The sequence below is a fragment of the Anomalospiza imberbis genome, chromosome 3 (assembly GCF_031753505.1).
Source record: "Anomalospiza imberbis isolate Cuckoo-Finch-1a 21T00152 chromosome 3, ASM3175350v1, whole genome shotgun sequence".
NCBI classification, from domain to species: Eukaryota; Metazoa; Chordata; class Aves; order Passeriformes; family Viduidae; genus Anomalospiza; species Anomalospiza imberbis.
In genome coordinates, this window is record NC_089683.1 from 113,163,324 (window position 1) to 113,183,572 (window position 20,249).

General features: G+C 37.5%; 1 protein-coding gene across 38 annotated transcripts in view; it reads right to left on the reverse strand.

Moving 5' to 3' along the window:
• NRXN1 (neurexin 1) overlaps positions 1-20,249 on the reverse strand; it is a 674,512-nt gene that overhangs the window by 202,372 nt on the left and 451,891 nt on the right. For all 38 annotated transcript variants that reach the window (XM_068186598.1, XM_068186597.1, XM_068186587.1 and 35 more), the window contains one exon: positions 6,098-6,279. In XM_068186598.1, coding sequence (XP_068042699.1) covers positions 6,098-6,279 — 182 coding nt within the window. The remainder of the gene's footprint in view (positions 1-6,097; positions 6,280-20,249) is intronic.

The following is a 20,249-nucleotide window of genomic DNA, read 5'->3' on the forward strand; positions in this document are numbered from 1 at the left end:
TCAGAGTTTTTTTTTAATCTTTGTCTCTGCTGATACAAAAGAATAACTTAACTGCATGGTTTCAAAGCATGGCTTGACCATCTCAGTGATTCATTTATTTTCTTTCCTACAAAGTTAGATCTTTAACCTGATCAGTGAGGTAAATGATTGCTGCATTTAGTACAAATTCCCTAGATTAATTCATTGCTCCCATTCTAATTAACTTAATGTTTGTGTGCAGTGAATTGCATTCTCACCTACCTGTCTAGTCCCATAAATGAGTCTGCTTTGATTGCACTGCTTTTTTTTTTATTCAAACCCATAAGCAAGTCTGGAAATCCTTCTTCAATAGCAATTTTTTGTTCAGTTTAAAGGTTCACATATAGTCTGGTTGCTGAGTTTTTTGTTCTCCAAAGAAAACAAGCACTGTCTATGATAGTTAAAATTCCTATAGCATTTTACATTCACTTATGTAAATGAAGAAAAAAAAAATCACAAATAAATATTGCATCTATAAGCATAACAAAGAAATATCAAATAATAACAGAATTCAGAATTGGATAACATCAGCCTTATGAAATTTTCTTGTACTTCAAGGTAGCAGAATATTAAAAACCACAACTGTGATGAACATAATGGTCTAAAGTCTTTCCAGGGCTCCAAAGTGATCCCTGATACCCACTTAGCTGATATGATGATGACCTGGTTTTCAGAGGTGCTGACTACATTCAGCTTCCATTGACTTTAGCCACTGTTGTGCATGTTCAGCACTTCTAAAATATCAGATTTCTGAAAACTAGGTCTGCCTTTTTTTTAAAAATCCCTTCCTGGACGTGAATAATTCAATTTTAATCTCATTACTATTTCATGAATATACAAGCCAACATTGGCCTTCCCAAACCTATGCTTTCTATAGGAATGTATAGAATAAGGAATTCTAGATTTGCATGGTGATTATTAGAAGAAATCATATTCTAGAAATATTATTTTTTAAATATCATTAAACTCTTCCCGGGAAAATTAATTAGCTCCAATACAAACCACTAAAATCAAAGGTATTTTTTATCATCAATCTCACTGAAAGTACATCCAGCTCTCTAGGAATTGATCCAAATAGAACCAAGTCAATAAAAATCAATTGACTTTCCATTAGACATTAAGCCCAAGACATGTGAAGTATTCAAAAGAGAACAACAAATGCATTTATCATAAAATATTGCAGTTCTTTCCCTGGTGCACTCAAACACAGAACTCTGATCCTCACTTGAGTTTTTCTCCTTCTGTTCACTTGAGGGAAGGTCATTATACTTGCATAAGTTAAAATTATCCATATTTTATGGATATGTACAATAAGGTCTAACAGAGTCAGCTATTAAAAGCCTGGTGTAGCAGAGTACTGCATATGTATAACCAAGAGACAGAGAGAGGGGAGTAGGAAATAATACTGATTTTAAGTTTGCTGAAAGTTTAAAAAAAAATTAAAACCGCCGTTTCTACAGTGTATATTTTAATATATGTAGCATGTTAATATTTGGGACGAAGAGCATGAACTGAGTTTACTCACAATGCAAAACTCTATTTTCTGTAAGACATACAATCTTTCTGCTGCTGTGACTGTTCACCTCAGTCATTAATTTAACTCTGAAGGCCTCACAAACACATCTTGGAAGTCTAAGGACAATATTGATTAATCCATCATGCCAGTAATGCTACATCTTCACAGCATTTCAGGTTAATTGTGTTGAGCCTTGCATATACTGATGCCATCTGTTTTAACCATACTCTACTTTTTCAGGTAATGTGCTAGCAAATCTTTTGAAGCAGTTTTCCATGCTTTATCATCACAGTATTAATCTTATTGGTTAGCATTTCCCCTAAAATATTGTTTCCTAGTGACATGAAATAGAATGAAACAAAAAAAATATCTACTACCATCTACCCTGAGCTTTATTTCTTTTTATTTTAATATGTTTTCTATATCCTAAGTATAGACTGTCTCTCACTGGAATCACAGGACATTTCAGCCCACTTTCCTCACAGAGAGGGTTAGGACAACATTCAAAACATTGCCACATCTGCCTTATTCCTTATTTTAGACCTCTGACTATTTCTTATGAGAATTATCATCATCAGTTCACATAATTCACCAGGTCCATACCTGTAAATGAGATTAATTAATACTTTCTCACCCTGCTTGAGCTGGGAGAAGTGATCAGTTCAGCTTCATGTGCCCTAGGCTGGATGTCTTCTTTGGAATGCCAAAGCTTTATACTTCTAAATGCTCTGCTGGCCTTATGCTCCATACAAACTTCTTGTTCTTAACTTCAAAAACAGCTATCACCATAAAAACAGCTGCTTTGTGCTCCGCAAATACTTTGATTTTTTCAAACAAATGACAGAGACAAAGAAGACACAGAAACTGCTGATTCTTTCCATCAGGCATAAAAAAATGTTACATTTTGTTATAAAGTCTTTCATTTTAACAATGAAAGATGAAAACATGGTATCATTTACATATTTTTTTTAATGGCTGAAGCCTGTTGATGGAAATATATCCTTCCTCTCAAACAGAGCAAATACCCCTGGTGCAACACAGGAGAATTACAGTTTCCTATGCTACCAGCATTGACAGAAAGAGCAATTTAACAGGACTTCTTAGCCCTTTGACATGATATCTTTGTCTAACTTCACTTTGTTCCTCACCACAGGAAAGCTAAAAATTCAAGGTAGCAACAGCAGAGTGCCTGTGGAAAACAATGACATTCATATATTTGTACATTTTGCTATCTAATGATGTGGGATAACAGGGTAGGAAGAGAAGAAAAGTGGAGGTAGGAACAGGAACCACTGACAGAATTACCTAAGGGCACTAAAAGTCATACAAAAAGTTAAGGGCAGGAGTGCACATGGTGATTAATTGAGCACTGCATGAAAAGCTGCTGCCTTTTTCCATGTGACATGGAGATGGATGCAGACCATGTCATGAAAAGAAGAAAAAAAGGAAGATTGCAGTGGTTGTCAGAGCTACTTGTCCTTCATTTATCCATCAACAGGAGATGCAGTAGACTTTTAGGTAGGATATCTATTTCCTCTTGAACTAGATCTCCCAGCAGAGACAGCACAGGAGACCACTTCCATATGAGAAGTCAAATGGTCGAAATGAAAGTTAATTGCTGCAGCTCTGGATGACTAAAACATTTTAAAATCCTTTTCCTGATTTACTGTGTTTCATATGTATCATACACACAGTGAGTCCTTTATGCTGCTACAGTATAGGTGGAGTTTTATAATAATCTCTCTTGGAATTTCAAATATTTGCACTGGAACTGTTAAGCATCTGGTAGCAATGCAGACTACACATTTTGAAAAGTGTTTCTGATAACAATGTTTATTTGGAGAGGTTAAATGATTACTTTAAATCAATATGTTCCTAACCTAACACCAAAAGTGTGATTCAGATGATCAAGCAGCATTTTTTAAAATCAGAGTTTGTTACAAGCTTGATTTCATTATTAGGTTAACATTGTCTTTAAGTAAACAGAATAATAAAGAGGGCAAGCATACACTGAAGTACCATAATCTAACTTGTAATTTCCTTTTCCATTTCTAGAACGAAGAAGGTTAAGAGCAAACTAGCTCAAAGCTCTCAAGCACCCTCCCCAACATGCTAGTGAGGTCTATAATCTAAATTTTTTCAAGGCAATAGTACCAGTGCAACTTTTTTTGCCACTACACAGAGGTGAGTTATCCATGCACCGTGCATCTCCAGGTACACAGGCACTTTTTGCTCATGCATATTCACAGGTGAGTGGGTACATGCAAAAAAACATGCAGAATTAAACACTTCCCTCCTTCTAGTATTATCTCCTTGCACTATCCATAGCATGATTCTGGTTGTTTAGTAGATTAGACACTCCTAGTGGCATCTCAAGGGTGAAAGAAGGAAGTTTTGAATGACAAATGCCTCCAACTGCTTTGATTACAGCTGGTTTAACACAGTAGATGCCAATATGGAAACATTTAGATCCAATTACAAGTGTAACACATACGTAGACCTCCGTGTTTCTATGTTCTCTTCATTTTTAGAACTGTGAGGTCTCACAGTATCTTTCTGAGCTAAAATGGATCTCAGGTAAAATTCTCAGAAGTATCTGCATCTCAGCTGACTTTAATGAGATATATGGTCTTTGGTGTCAAAACTGCTTTTGAAAATACTGCCTTTCAACTTCCCTTTGAATACTATCCTTATTTGAATTAGATTCCGGGAAATTATATCCCAATAGTTTTCCTAGCTTTATCTATCACTGACAACTGTTATAAAAGTCCCTGCCAAATGTCTTAGGATTTCAGGTCAATCCCTCAGTGTCTCCACTCTAGGGACAGACTACTCTGAAGCTGCTCTCAGAGGTCAAATCTCATTCCAGTGAAATTTCACACAGTTACCATTTTGCTCTGAAGCAGAACAGGCTTCAGGGAGGTTCCCAAAGTCCCTTGCAAAGGCAGCAAGGGGAGGCCAATATCACCCCGCAGAGCAGGATGATAAAAGGCTTTGCTGCTTCACAGAAATTTCAAAAGAACCACTAAAGTATAATTCACCATTTTCCCCATCCCTATTAAACTGGTAGTGTTTCTGACCATAGAAAATTCTCAATTATTCTTTTTTTTTTTTTTACCATCTTTTGCTACAGCATGGGTATAAGAAAGTTATTTGAGAAAAAAAAATTGAAAACTACAAACATTTATGAGCAGGCAATAATTTTTCATCTCCAACTCATCATTAATGAACATAATGTTTGCTTTAAAATAGAAATATCATTGCTAGATGGAAGAGCAAACAAATATTATAGTTTTGATAGACTTCAGTTATAGTAAAATTACAAGGAAAACATTCCTTTGTATGCTAATGAACAAGGAAAAAACTGCAAGAAGAAAGTAACTCTGTTGACCACAGAGGGTGGGTTTGCTCTGAGATCACAAATAAAGAGGTAAATTATAACAAGGCACCTGCTGTTTGCAAAGCAAATATTTAAATTCTATCTAGCAACACAATACTTGCCTTGAAATATGTAGGCTCTCAGTTTTTCTGGCACCTGGGAGAAGTTGCTTTGTTCACATTTTCAAACTAAGATTGCACAATACCAGCCAGCTACTTCATCCGTGCGATTCAATGTAAGATAAGGGTATAGACAACCTCTGATTTTTATTTCAGGTTTTTTTTTTCTTTGTTTCTTTACTCAAGCCAGTAAATAAATAAAGAATCACCTCCATCCACAATGCAAGAGTGCCTTTGCAGAAAAAGGAGTCTGGGAAGATTGAATACCATAATCCCATTTAATTTTGAAAATGATCACTGCTGAATGTGTTCTGAGGGTAAAAGTGTAATTGGTTATAGATCAATAAGTAATTTCATTCAAAAGGAACTCAACTGTTCCTGAAAGTAGAGACATTCTCAAATAAAAATCAAACTAACACATTAACAAAGTTCAAAGTAATCTAAACAACAAAATTTTATACTGCTCTAGTTATGTTTTTCTCAATTGATCATTTATTTATGGCACCATAAAACTCCATATGCTTTCAATTTTGATTGCTAGTTCCTTGCTTTAAGGCAGCTGAAAGACTTCCTAGCCTGATAGTCTTTCTTTCTGCTTAAGATTTACCATCACAAAAGAATGGTGAAATCAGAGGACAAATTCTAATATTAATAATAAGCAGTCAGCTGTGATACACTGCAATTCCACTATTAGATTCCAGATTAAATCCCCCAGGATAAACATACCTTCCTCTGACACTGCTAAATTCTGTTCCATGTAATGACACTGCAATAAACTGCTCTATCTGTACAGGTACTATCTCAGTATAATTTTTAATTAAAAAGCCATGAAAAGCAGCACTGTAGCAAACAAAAAAAAAAAAAAAAAAAAAAAAGGCATTTTGAGTATGTCTGAGACCCTGTACAACATCATATGCAATAAACCAGTATCACTTAGTTCACTATTGACCCCAAAAGCCTCATTGACTGCTGTAATCACACTCCGACAAAATAAATGTAAACCCCCACAAACGCAAGAACAACCAAGACAAGAAGAAATCTCATGCCTTTGGTGCTGATACTTACAATATGCAGCTCTAAATAATCTCCAAGGCCAGTAGAACTGTCCACTCGCACCAGCACAGCCTCTTTTTGCACAGTGCTAAACCCTATTGCCAGTCTGTCTGCTCGAGTGCTCGGCCGGTCGTTGGGAGGCCACGTGTAAGTGATTTGTCCACCACCTTTGCTAAAGATATACGTTGTCCCCGCTGTTAAAACAAACAAACAAACAAAAGAAATAAATAAATATAATCAGCCCGCTTGCACCGGTGCAAATACACGTGGAAATCACATGCCCTACATAAATCAGGTTCTCTGGCAGTAAATGGATTCATAGGCTGTATTTCAATGTGAAGAGGTCTTTATCTCTGAAAATTACGCAGCTAGTGAAATATTAGTGGGTTTTATATTGTGCAATCAGCACTGAATATAACTTAATTGCAAATGAAACAACTTGAAATACCACAGCTCTGATTCAGAAATGCATATCTATTTGGAAGAGTTCTTAAGCTTATGCTTGATGAACATATTTCTGTGATGTGTGGAACAGGGATGAGTTAAACTAAATGCTCTCCCCAGCTGGACCTATGTGGAGAAATCAAGTAATTCCAGTGGCTTACAAAAAAAAAATGCAAGTACTTAGTTACACAGTGAAAACAGTACATGATGGTGGCCAGTAAAGCAAGATGTTAACAAATACATTCAGATAAGATTTTTACAGATCTGAGGTTTATCATCTTGTGACAGATGGGGACAACAAGTGGAAACATACTTTACTGTCATGCCAGGACAAAGAGATTATTCTACCATCTGAGTAAGCAATGGCTTATTTGCATAATGCTCAATGTACATCTTTTAAAGGTGGAAATCTTTACACATTATATCCATGGTGCACTTACAAAATCTATAATCTGTTTGAAACAATCTGTTGTGATCCAAAGCCACTTAGCACTCAGGTGCTTAACTTCATCATCAACATACCTCCTCAGAACTAAAATAGCAGCATATCCGGGCATTTTCCATTTAAAACCTGTATCTTAACAACAGCAACAGCACAGAGCAGGCAAATTGTGCATGCACTTGATCTTCCATAGGAAAAGTCACTACAAGCTATCTACTCCTTTTCCATGAGGCTAGGTCAAAGCTTAGGAAGAAAGGTTAATTCATTCTAAATACAGAAGTCTAGTTTTACTCTCTGTCCTAAACTGTCTCAAAGTGTGGCTACTCTCAATTTTTATTGCATTTTTTCTGTTTATATTACATTTTATCTATTTTATTAAATAGCTAATGATAGGACAAGTGGGAATACTTTTAAACTAAAAGAGAAAATATTTAGATTAGATACCAAGAAAAAATTCTTTACTCAGAGGGTAGTGAGGCACCGGAACAGGTTGTCAAGAGAAGTTGTGGAGACCCCATCCCTGGAAGGCCAGGTTGGCTGGGACCTTGAGCAACCTGATCTAGTGGGTGACATCCCTGTCCATGGCATGGGGTTGCAACTAGATAATCTTTAATGTCCCTTCCAACTCAAACCATTCCATGATTCTATGAAAAGTAATTCATTTTATTCCAGCCAATGCTCTCACTCCATACTTCCCCTGTCCATGTTAGGAGACAGCACATATCATAATTTTAACTCCTACTTTCTTTCAAGGCTGACCAAAAATGTTGTAAGCATATAAAGAAATCTAAAACCCCTTGAACATGTGGACTTTTAAAGCCAAAGCCAAGAAAGACTGAAGGCCTGTAAACTTACATCACTTGTTCAATTCCCAGCTGTCTCAAAATCTTACTCTACTGCTGAGCAAGACTGCTTTGTGTCAGTCGTAATGCAAAATGGACACTTGGTCTCTTCAAAAAGATCTCATATTTATTTCTAACCTCACTTTTGCTTTATGGAATTATATGCTTAATAAGGGTTTTTTGGCAGTGCCTTCAATCTGTAATAATTTATACACAGTGCATACCACTAAAGTCACTGTAAATCTCATTTTGTATTAATACACTTGTGGGATAGCTTCACTGTGCTTCAAATGGATCTGCTGGCTTTTCTCTTGATGCCAAAATACCAATCAGCATGTGTTTCAGGAGAGTTTGTCAACTTCTTCAGCAAAGACAATAGCAGGTCTGTTATTTAAGATTTCACTAACACTTTAAGTGAAATCAGGTTTTATTTTTATTATAAAAAGAATTTTGCAAGCGTAGTGAAGACTGGGGCTCTGCCAGGGATTGGTAATGGACATGGGCAAAAGGTGTCTGGCTTAGGAATGTGTGTGACAAAACCCTCCTCCTCCTGCTCTCCCACCCTTGCTTTCCTCCTAGGGAATGGTCTGAAATGTACAAGAAGCTGCTGTGTGTCATTAGTCCCCAGTTACAACACATCCCAAAACAAAGACACGTTAGACAGGTAATATCACTGCTGATGGTCCCCAAGTTCTCCTCTTTGCTGCTACTGTTGTCTTCAAATCTCCAACTGATGAGTTGGGACCTTTGTCTGGAGTGAAAGGATTTGTTCTGTGTTGATGAAAAACAGAGGGCTTGATCCAAAGCTCATTAAAAACAGTGACAGCCTTTCTGTTGACTTCATAAAACATTGTGTCAGGTCATGAATGAGGTCTTATAAGTAACAAAAATGAGAAGGCTAAGAAAAAACAACTCCTTACACCTCAATACCACAGATGGAGCTGTTAGAATAGTCCCTATGATTTAAGTGGCAGTGCATAATTCTCCTTTTCTTGGTTGTAACAGATGTGTTTACCCAATTAAAAGACAAAGAAAACGCCTGCCAAGCATGGTGGAGCCATACTGAATACAATGACCCAGAAGTAAGTCTTCAGATCTGAACAAAGAGAGGCTCTGCTGTTCTTATTCAGAGTGAATCCTTGCTGCATTTTTTTTGTTAAGTACTGCCCTTCAAATCAACCAGGGGAGAGCAATTCATTCCATACTGCTGCCGCATTGAAGGCAAGGTCAGTGTCGGTGGAGCTGGATAAATCTAGCTGTAAATCTTAAACTACATAGAATAAACATCAAAGTTAAAAAAAAAAAAAAAAGTATCTCTTATTCACAGAACATGTGGCTTATGGGTTTTTATGAGACAGCTTTCCCTCCTTTATAACTGCCCATTTTGTAGCTCTTCGAAGTAACTGTGTGCCTGGTGAAAGACTAATTAATCCACGCTGATGAATACAGATCTGCCTCTGTCTGAGCTGCACCGGGAGTCACGTTCTTGAAATTTCCTGTATTAATTATGGAAAAATGGGTCGGAAGCCATTTGAGAATAGATCCTCTGGTGTTTATATTTCAAGAAAGACAAATATAATAATGTAAAATTTATTACTCTGGGATTGATCTCAGCTTCTAGCCCGACCTCCCTTTAACTATTAAAAGCTAGAAAGCGAGCAGTTGTTGGAAACAATCTTCCTTCCTATCAGTTTTGGATATGGCAAGAAACAACAGAGGAAGCCTAATTCACTTGCTTCACGAAGGCTTTTATGCTCTCTGACAAACCTCATAATGTCTCTGCCGCTCTTTCAGAGCATTGTCACGAAACCCCAGCTATCTCCCTTAGCTTGTGGCACTGTGTTGTTGGGGGTTTATCATCTCCAGAGAATTGAAAGCAGCAGAATTATAATGGCAAGAACAGCAATGCCATCAGCACAGTACTTGTAAGCAGGAAACTTTGTAACATGCCAGTTATCTCTCTCAGCCACAGAATTTACTGTATAATTCTTTATGCTTCCATGCATCTGCACAATGCTCAGGAAAAATGTCCACACAGCTCTTTGAAATTCTTACCCATGAAAGCATGGTTCCCATTGTAACAAAATGCCAGTGGTCAAGATACAGTCATGTTTTTTAATGGCCTGGGTCTCTGAAGCCCTACTTGTTTGCAAAATTCATCTTTATGAAATAGCGCATTCATTTCAGCACAGTCTGGCAGCAACTCAAGGACATCTGCTTACCTCTACAGTATTAAGCAGATAAATATTTTGTTTAGAACGTATTCACTGTATTTATTATTGTTTATGACTGCAAAGCTTTTCAATATTTATTGCTCTGAAGTCACATTTGATGTAGCTTAATAGTTTGCTCAAATCAACAGATTTCTGCCTTCCTCACATTCATTCCAATTTTGAGTTTAAGGTATATTGCACTGAAGGGTAATGTACATAATTCCATTTATCCCATATAATATAAGTAGCATAATGTTTATTTTCAACATTCACATCAGGTTTCAAGTGCTGATGAAGTGAATGCAATGGTTTGATTGAGCTCTGGACCCTCATAAACTATGATTCCCTCGCACTCTGCGACTGAAAAACTGAGGACTGAAGCCTGTAAAGTTCAGTTATGAAAAATATTAACTGCACTTTCATTAATAGAAAAGCAATTTTTAACTATCATTAAAAATATGAAGGGTAAGGACTGCTAGTAACAAGAAACTACCCAATAATGTAATTTTCTTCTTTCTGTATCTTATCAGTACTTCATTCTGGGCTACAATGTGAACCCCCTTATTCCCATTGGTAAGTAATTACTTGCATTGATAAACTTGCTGAATCCAGTGAGACTATTTGTGTAGGCTTCTATTAATTACCAAGAATGAAGAATTTAAAATATGAAAGCATATACTTATATAAACATGACTGTCCAAGCATCTATATGAAAGCATTAATTATATTTACTGTATTCAGAGGAGAATATAAATCTCCACTAATACTCGTTTTTACACATTAATCTATGTATTTTCAGTCTGCGCACAGTGAAGTGCAGAAAAATACACAAAATTTCTGTATGCATATTTGTACAGATTTTCTAAGATAAGTAAAGGAAGGAATGCTTCAAGCCAGAAACATGAAATGCCAGGGAGAGAGAGAGAGGAGGGAGTTTCAAAATAGTCCACTTGGTGGATTAAAACACAACCCTTCTGTATCACAGCTCCCTAGGCTTTGATATGTTATTAATTATGTACACAGAAGAGAGACTATATGCCACAGGGTTGAGGTGAGGAGGGGATGGCCATTAGGGTTAACCATGGGAAGGAGTTGGAAAGAACTGCTGGAAGAAATATTTCAAACTAAAGACCAGCTTGAACTGAATGCTTCCTGAAGCCGTTCTGACACACTCTCTCCTGAAAATCTGGGCAGAAGCCTGAATGTGGATTGTAAATTCTCTCCTGCAAGAGCAACACCAGGCTCTTTAATAGCAGAAGAGGTGTATTGCATGAGGAAAGAAAACATGTTCAAAGGCATTACTGCCTGTAGCTCTCCAAAGAGCTTGAACCACAAGAGTAGGAATGGATGTCTTATTTTCTGGCCAGATTCTCTTAGATTTGTAGATAATAGGGACTATGAGAATATTGATGGTGTTCTTTTGACCAAGCTTGGCAAACCTTGACAAAAGCTCAAAGTGTTCCTGGAAATTTGTTGCTACTCCAAACAATTTCTAGTTAGGTCCTTGTACCCATCTGACTGCATGCCCAAACTAGGACTGTTGCAAACAGCCTTAACATTTGTCACCTGTAAGGTCACAAACTGCACAGCATAATTCCTTAGTAATTCCATTATTTCATTCACTGATTTGCCCTTCTTCCAGAGTAACCGTAACAAAACTCACTGACCAAAGCTGCACTGACAAAGATCATTGCTGGGTTTTGTTGTTAATATCATCATTAATAATATCTTCTCACTCCAGGTAAAGATGTGGAGGAAAATAAAGAAGATAGAAAATGCCTATCAGAGTCCTGTCAGCCTTTTGTGGAACCCACATATCACTGTGCTACAGCTGAGCTCTAAAGTTCAGTGTTTCTGTGAGAGATGCTGAAGCCACATCATTCCAACACCTCGACCAATTCAATCAGCTGGAGCAATTAATTTAAATGAACCAACAAAGCAGTATCTAGTACTACTAATTCAAGCACAATTTTACATTGCATTATGGAACTCCTCTTCCCAAAGCACTAAGGTGACCCTGATGTGCTTTATCAGAGCCTACAGAACTTTTCATCACCCTGCATCCAATTCTTTCAGAGAGATCTATTAACCAGTGCTGTGTGTGGCTTATTACATTCAGCTATGCCTAAGAGCTGTCTCCAGGTAAAGGTCTAAGTTATAATAGAACCAACACAATCCCAAGTCACGCTGAGCATCCTGCCCTTTCCAGTGGCATTTGTTGAAGTTTCAGGGTACTAACGGACAAGCAAAGCTTTTTCCTCAGACCATAGGAGAAAACCCTAAGAAATCCACTCCTTTTTGTACTTCTCCTTTCTTCCAGTCTATGGCATTGGTATTTGGACAGTTGTTTATGTTTTACCTTCCATGCATAGTAAAGTGGGTTAAAAAAATACTGCAGTCCTGTTCCAAAAGTTTTTGTTATTTAAATTCCCTAGTTGATATCAAGGTCTATTGATAAATAGGGTCAGAAAGTGACAAACAACTAAAGTTTTTGAGTAACAATGTCTCAACAAACACGTATCTCTATAAAGAACAACCCTGACACAGCTTAGCATCAGTATTCCAAATCAGCACCATCCTTGGCATCATAAATGACACAGTTATAAGAAAAGTTTCAAATAATTGAAGGAATTTTCCAACTAGAGTGATTTTAATATTTTAAATCAAGTAGCATCTTACACCTCAAATGACCCCATTGACTTAGATTAGACCCACTTAACTGGAGTAAAGCGCTACTCAGTTTGAGTAGGGACATTGAACAAAGAGCCTCCAATTGTGTTTAAAATTAATATAATTTTGAGAAGGACCTTAGCTAAGCAAGAGGTAACTGAAAGGCCTCCTAAGAGAATAGAAATAAGGAGTATTTGTTCATCTGACTTATTACCAAAACATGACTTGATTCAGTGAATGTCAATGGACTTGTTAGTATTATGGCACTGATTCTGTAAAATTATTTTTATTGGCTTTGAAACATCCACAGGAAAAAAGTTCTGTTGTTTATTGAACTCAAATATGTTCACTTACACAAAAAAACCACTATTTATTTTATGAAAGGATACAGTCTAACACAAACCTGACACAGAGTGATAAAAGAAAATTATTGTTCTTCTCCAGATTCTCTCAGTTTAAAAATTTTATGGGCTGCCTATTACCTATTACTTTTCCAGTATGGCTGCTGTTTAAAATCAATTTGAAACATTTCTGTATGAAATGTAAGGTAAGTAATTCCCCATTAGGGCCTTGGACCTTTATGCAGTGTAGATGGAGGGAAAATTACACATTTTGGAAATTAAAGCCTGCTTTAAATGTCATATTGCACTCAACATAAAACATTTTAATCTATTAAAACTCTATTAACATTAACAAGGATACAACATGTCTGATTCTTAAAGCTTGCCAAAAAGTCAGATGGAAATTAAAAGCCAAGCATCTATAAATAAAGGAAGGTTTTAGTCCTCCTACAACCTTGTCAACATATAGTTAAAGATAAATTTCTTGAATGCTGTCTACAGAAGTGGAAATTGTGTGGTTGAGAAACACATATGAGAAGGCAATGGATTGAAAAGTATTTCTCAACAGATAAAATGTAAAGGCACTGTTAAGGAAACTTCCCTGTCTGACCATCCAGGAGCCACTCTGGAGTCACCCTCCCACCCCCTGAGCTGGGACCTTCCCAGCTACACCCCCACACTCACACGAGCACACCAAGTCTCCTTCCCAGCTCCACACTGGGCTTCCCATAGCAGAGTCCCAGACCTCCAGAGCCTTAAAAATAGCCTAGTCATGGTGCAATAGCTGAACAATAGAATAACAAAATAAAATAATAGCTCAATCTGGTGCCTTCAAGGAGGGATCCTGAGCTTTTATAACCTCACAGTCCAAGAGCACCAAACTCTGTGTGGATGGCTCCTGCTGGCGAGGCCACAGATCCCCAATCCCCACCTGGGCTCAGGGTTGGGTTCCTGGCCCTCCTAGCCCAGCCTGCAGTGCACACTGCAGCCACACCCAGAGCTACCTGCACTAAATGTGCTCCTCAACACATTTAAAGATGTCAAATTGAAGTCAGTAAAGTCGAGTACTCTCGAAGGCAATAGGACTATTCCAGTCTCCACACATCGGGAATTGCCAAGGCCTAAACTCCAATTTAACCACAGCTGCAACCAGTTCCATTAAAATAAACTACCTGCGCACACACTGATTTGCTTCTTATGGCTTATTAGTTGGTCCAAATCCAAAGTGAACACAGAGAAAGGGCTGGTAAATTGAAGGGATTTGTAACAGGATGCAGGAACTAGGACATTAGCTCAAATACTATGCAGGTTGATAGACACCAAATGTTGTCACCATCTGTTGGTGCCCTATGTGAAATCATTCAGTGGTTCTAGTCCAGGGACTTTACAAACTCAACAGATACCTGGCAAAAGTTAAAAATTCCCTAAGCCAAGTAACGAGCTGTTAGAATTTCCAAGCTTGCTGACTCAGCTGGGAAGCCAGTAAGTTGAAGACAGAAACTAGGACCTGAGTGTCTCTCACAAAAATAGCTCTGCACAGATGTGCACATAGGCCAAAAACCAGGAAAAGAAAAAACAAAATTAAATTTTCTCTGTAAAGGTCTATCAAAAGGCAATGTTCTTGTGAGAACAATGATAATTATTTGTAAGTCATTATTTCATGCAAAATGTTAATGCCTGAAGTTATGTTTTTATTCAAGCACCTACAGCAGTATCCTGATTCTCAGAAGTGCTGGTGCATTTCTGTCAACCTTTAAAAATAACCCCCCTGTTCTTGAAATGGGGATCAAAACGTTTGAAATAGCTGGCCTTAAGTCATTTAATAGTGTTAGAATGGACAGGAGCTTGGCTGCAAGTGCCTAGCATGCTTCTGGGCTAAAGTCTTTATTTCTTATTGGCTTTCTTACTAATACAATATTCCAGCTATCCAGTCTTGCATTAACTTAGTTATTTTTAAGTGACGTTTATATTATGTTCCTTGCTAAATTGTGCATCACATAATTTAATATTGGAAAAATCCTTAGAGAGCTTTCAAAAGTGGCCAAAACTTCTCTTGGAAGAAAGGTATAGCATGCTGAAAATGAAAGCACTGCTAACTGCAGGCCTGCTGAAGTCACTGAAAAATGATCCACGCCCAAGGATGTCAGATGCCGAACTAAGATAAGATGTTGGTGTTGCTTGCAGCAGGAAGATGGTACTGGTAACAACACAAATTACAGGGTTTGCTGAGAGGGAGTCTCTGCTGAGAACAGATAATTGTATTATGGGCAATGTGCAATGAAGTTTAATTTTGCTTGTTTGCCAAGGTAGTGAAGAGTAGTAAGGCGTTCTGGGGCATACACGTTCTCCTACAAATTACTCAACTACTAATATTTAGCAGACAAAAATATTCTTGTAGCAGCATTTCTGAATGTTTTTCAGTAGACAAACATGGACTATAGCTGAAGAAAAATAGAAAGAGCACAGTTTCTTAGAGATGTTACATCCTGAAAGGCAAAAATAGCAACTATTCTTCTTGTTACAGAAATGAAATCAAATGAAATGCAAGAGATGAAATATTTGGAAAAACACCAATCCTCCCTGAAGCACATGAATCCACCCCTGAAGCAGCTGTTCAGAGTTATCTCAGGGGGAGACCTGGCATGGGGAAGTGCTGATGAGCAAGTTGCATATTGTCTGCAGTCTTGTGGTATTATACCATCTCCCTAATTCCAAGCATGGACAAAACTTCAGGATATTTTAGTTTATATACAAACCAAGTTTTAAAGCCAAAGATAGTCTTCTCCAGCGTTATATGCACTCAAACCTCCAAAAAGTATTAGCTAAAAGAGGAACATGATATAAAAGTGTCTGCTTGGTTGTCTCAAAAGAACTTGAAAATAAGAATCAGCAAGCAGCTACAACTGATACTTTATTTGGAGAGTTTTTGCAGTCATTATCCCAAGGATTGACTTTGGAGCACCCGTGTTTACTTACATTATCAAATCTGTGCATGAAACAAACAGTGTATAATAGGGGTACACAGACACAGCTGTATTTGTACTTGAATCTTTAAGGTTATTAGACCATTATAATAAGAGCTAACAGGGGCCAGCCAGGTTGGGCCAATTTGCTTCCTTCCCACTTCTTTCTGTTCTACTACATAATAGATTTTCAATTGAGGCCTGGCACAGAAACACTACATGCTTTGTCATTATGATAATTGCTGTCATTCTTCTTTGCAAAGTCCTTATGCTGTTGTTTGTAAGCAGCAATTCTCCACCAGATTCAGAGGATAAAGAGCTGCGGTGAAAAACATGCATCTTAATGCTTTCCACTGGGTTACACAGTTAAGGGATCAGAGAGCCTGGTTTAACCACTGCATTCCACAACACTGTTTGGAGGCGACTTGACAGAACAGTTTTGGACTCCAAACTGCTCAATCATCTCACCAGGGACTAAACTCAAGTGCTGGCTCTGACACTCCATACCCAGTGCTATCAGTGTAACTTAATTCACTTGTGCATGCAAGAAAGGTGAGCAGTTAATCACCCTCTGAAGATGAACCCAGCCTAATTAGTGCGGTGATATTGTGTAGGCCACTCACTTCCAAGGGTCTGGCTGGAGGAGATTACAATTGCTTTTAATACCCTGAAGTGAAGATCAGTATTCAATAGTTTGGGAAGCCTTACTTTAATACAGTACCTTATAATGACATACAAAAAGATGTCAAGAATCCTTCAAAATCGTAAGTGATACCAACACAATAATTCTGTGAAGGAAGGTGCTCAAGAATAACCCATTTTTCAATAAGCATTCTTCTGAGTTTGCTCAAAAAAAAAAAAAAAAAAAAAAAACTCAACCCAAAGTAAAACAAAACATTTCCCAAGAAAAGAAGAAAAAATATTTCAAATACACTAAACACCAGTCCTGCAGAATGAACTGCAGCACACCAACTTGGAAGTTTTGAGGACTCCTGCTGTATTTTCTTACAGCATTTCTGCAACATAAGACATTTCTAGGTATGTTTCTGCATCTCACACAAATATTGAGCCCATTGAAGACACACAAATATTCAGATAGGAACTGAATGCTATTTGACTTAGAAATTATTCAGTTAAATTTTAAAAATCATAAGAAGGCTCTCTGCCTATTCACGTCATGAACATCAATCAGAAATTAAGAATCATTTAAATCCAGAAGGTTTTGTTCATATCCTGTTTAGTTCTCAAAGGACACTACCTATTCACACGCTGGAGTCTCAGTGAGGAGGCCATTCAATGAGAGGCTGGCTTTGTGATGATATTGTCAGCATTTGTAATAACAATGCAACCTAAACACTGCAATTAAACAACAGAGTAGTATTTTTGGAATACCCCCTGCTGTTCTAAAGTGTATTGTGAATATTAACATATTCCAGTAATTTAGTTTGCTCTCATTATCATAAGCAATTACTTACTGTTTAGATGCTGCTGATATTAAATTGGCAATTTGCAAGAACTAATACATAGCATAAAAAAATTCTCAAAATTCTAACAGCATGCAAAGACAAGTGTTTCTAGTAACACAGTCCCTTACATATAGATGTCTCTCTCTAAAAATTCTGTGTATCTCTTCCTATCAGTTATCTTTTTTTTTTTTTTTTTCAGCAGCAAGTGGATAACTAACTACCTGAGGCTCTGTGACAAACTCTTTATAAACTTGGTTTTGATTCTGTGGAGTAAATCATAAATACCTCAGGCCAAATGTGACAGTAACATCTCATTCACACCAGAAAAAGAAAGTGTTTTCATGCTCATTTTTGAAAATAATAGTTTAGAAAATATATCAATGTGAAGTTCAGTTCTTTGCTCTCAAAGCTATTACTTTCCTGATACAACACTGTCAGATGGTGAGGGTAAATCAATGCCTTTGTCCTCAAGATACAGCCAGGAACAGAACAAGGCATGGAGAACCTGTCCTGCTTTTAGCAATAATGACACCATAAGCCTATTTCTCTTCAGTCCAAGAAAGCAGTAATCCCAAAGGCAATAACCTCTAAACTAAAACCCCAAGTCAGGAAAGAACCAGGACTACTTTTCTGAAGGACACTTAGTGAATGTGACAGCCATTCCTGGCCTGGTGCTCTGCTTGGCCACAGAAAATGCACAGATCAGGTAGCACGAGCCAAACATGGTCCAAAGAGCTTTGTGGGGAGTCTGAAACAAAGGGAACAATTTGCTTTGTTTCTTAGCTTGCACCTTGGCCCCAAGTTTCAGATGAGAAGTGCTGCATGTCTTTTGGCTCACACGACACCCCTGCTCAGGCTGCTGCACATGGAGAAATCAGGCCAGTGCACAACCAAGGATGGGGGCCAAAGGAGAGGGTGTGGAATAGCTGTGCTATGGTGCACTTTGTGCCAAAGTCTAGTTGGCAAGGTGGCGAGCAGTCAAAGGTTGACCTCAACGATCTCAGGGGTCTTTTCCAACCTGCATGATCCTGTAAATAGATTATTCCTTCCCCTGAGTCAGCCTGGACGGCCAAGGAGCAAAGACCCAGCAGCCAACGGTGCTATCAGCCCTCAAGGACCTCAAAGCTGTCCCTACAGATACAGGATGGGCAGGTGCTGGTGCTCCTGGTGAGCTGAAGGACCTCAGTATGCCCAATTGGGATTTCAGTCCCATGTTTCAGGAATAGACTCACTAATCCTGGTCTGGTAGGATCAAGCACCTATTGAAACCACACCTTCAGCTGCAGGTATGAGGCCACAAACCACTTGTATGGGTATTGTGCCTAGCTGTTTATGCAAAATTGCCTTTAATGCAACTGTGAACCTTAATGGGGACCTTGGGAATCCAGCATAACATAAACAAACCACAGTAGTTTAAGCAATTCCCAGAATACATTTCTAAAAGTATTACTTGTGAGCTCAGGTCTCAATCTTTCAGGCTATGTTTCAGGCTGGAACCAATTACTATAACCATCTTATCTTGCAGAATACACAAGACTGCAATAGAAACACCAATGCACCCTTAACTCCAGGAGCTCAATGGTCCCTGTCTGCTGTGCTCAACTTTGTACTCTGCTGTTATAGATCACTGGGTTGAAAATATCTTTGCTAAAATTAGGCATAACTTTTAAAAAATAATTTAGTCAGTTCTTAAATATATTTTCTCCTATTCAAAGCTGGAGCAATTTAGCACCTTTCTTGTCACTGTCTTAAAAAAAAAAATAAGTTTTTAAATGATTATTTTTTAAATCAAGTCTTCCAATTAACTTTGTGAAGTAAAACCACAGCCTTTTGCAGCTAAAAATTATGTGTACCTTGGTCTCTGAAACAAAGTAATGAAGTTCTCATCTGATTAGAAAACCCAATGTACTTATTGACTTTGAATAAAAAAAAAAATTGAACAACTGTTTGTAATGAGAGTAGGGCTTCAGTCACTTCATATTTCCCCTTTCATCAATCCTCCATTCCCTTCTTCTTCTAATCCTAATCTGCAAGAGTTCTGACAAATTGTTTGGTGTTCAACAGTGTTATAGCCATCATGAGCAGCTCTCAGAGCCATGGGACATGTCTCCAAACTATTCTCCTTCTTCTGCTTGGAGAAAAAAATACCTTACAGCAGACACTCAATATCAACATTCTTAAGCTACTAACTCCTTGTAGGCTAAAAGAGAAGGAATGGAAGCATCAAATTACATTTTGATAAATAAAAGATGATGCATAACAGCATACAAGGAAAAATAAATTTTTCACAAATCCCAAAAGAGATATTTCTACATTTTCTGGAGAAATTCCGACTCATCTACATTCAGGATCTTGGCTGTACGTGACATTTAGAAACAGGATTGTTAAACTAGAGCTATAATCAAAAATGTAGAAATAGTTCCTTAAACAGCAATTTCTATCCATTTCAACCAAACCTCCTTAATGTTTGCAGACCCAAACATGGCTTTTTCATATCTGTATTACACCGAATCTGAGCAGTGGTGAAAAATGTCATGTTCATGAACAGGATTCCTCCATGTCGGCTCATAATTTAATAATATCAAAAACTAAGGGAATCTGAACTTTTACTAAGAAAGAGTCGATTGTTAGAACTAACAGCTGAAATGAAAATTTGCATATTGACCCCAAAATACCTTAAAGCTACCTTAAAAAATAAAGAAGTCCCAACTTGCAAATTCAAATAACAAGGTATTTTTATATTCCATAGCAGCTTTTCATTCTCTCTCAAACTTAAACTTGCA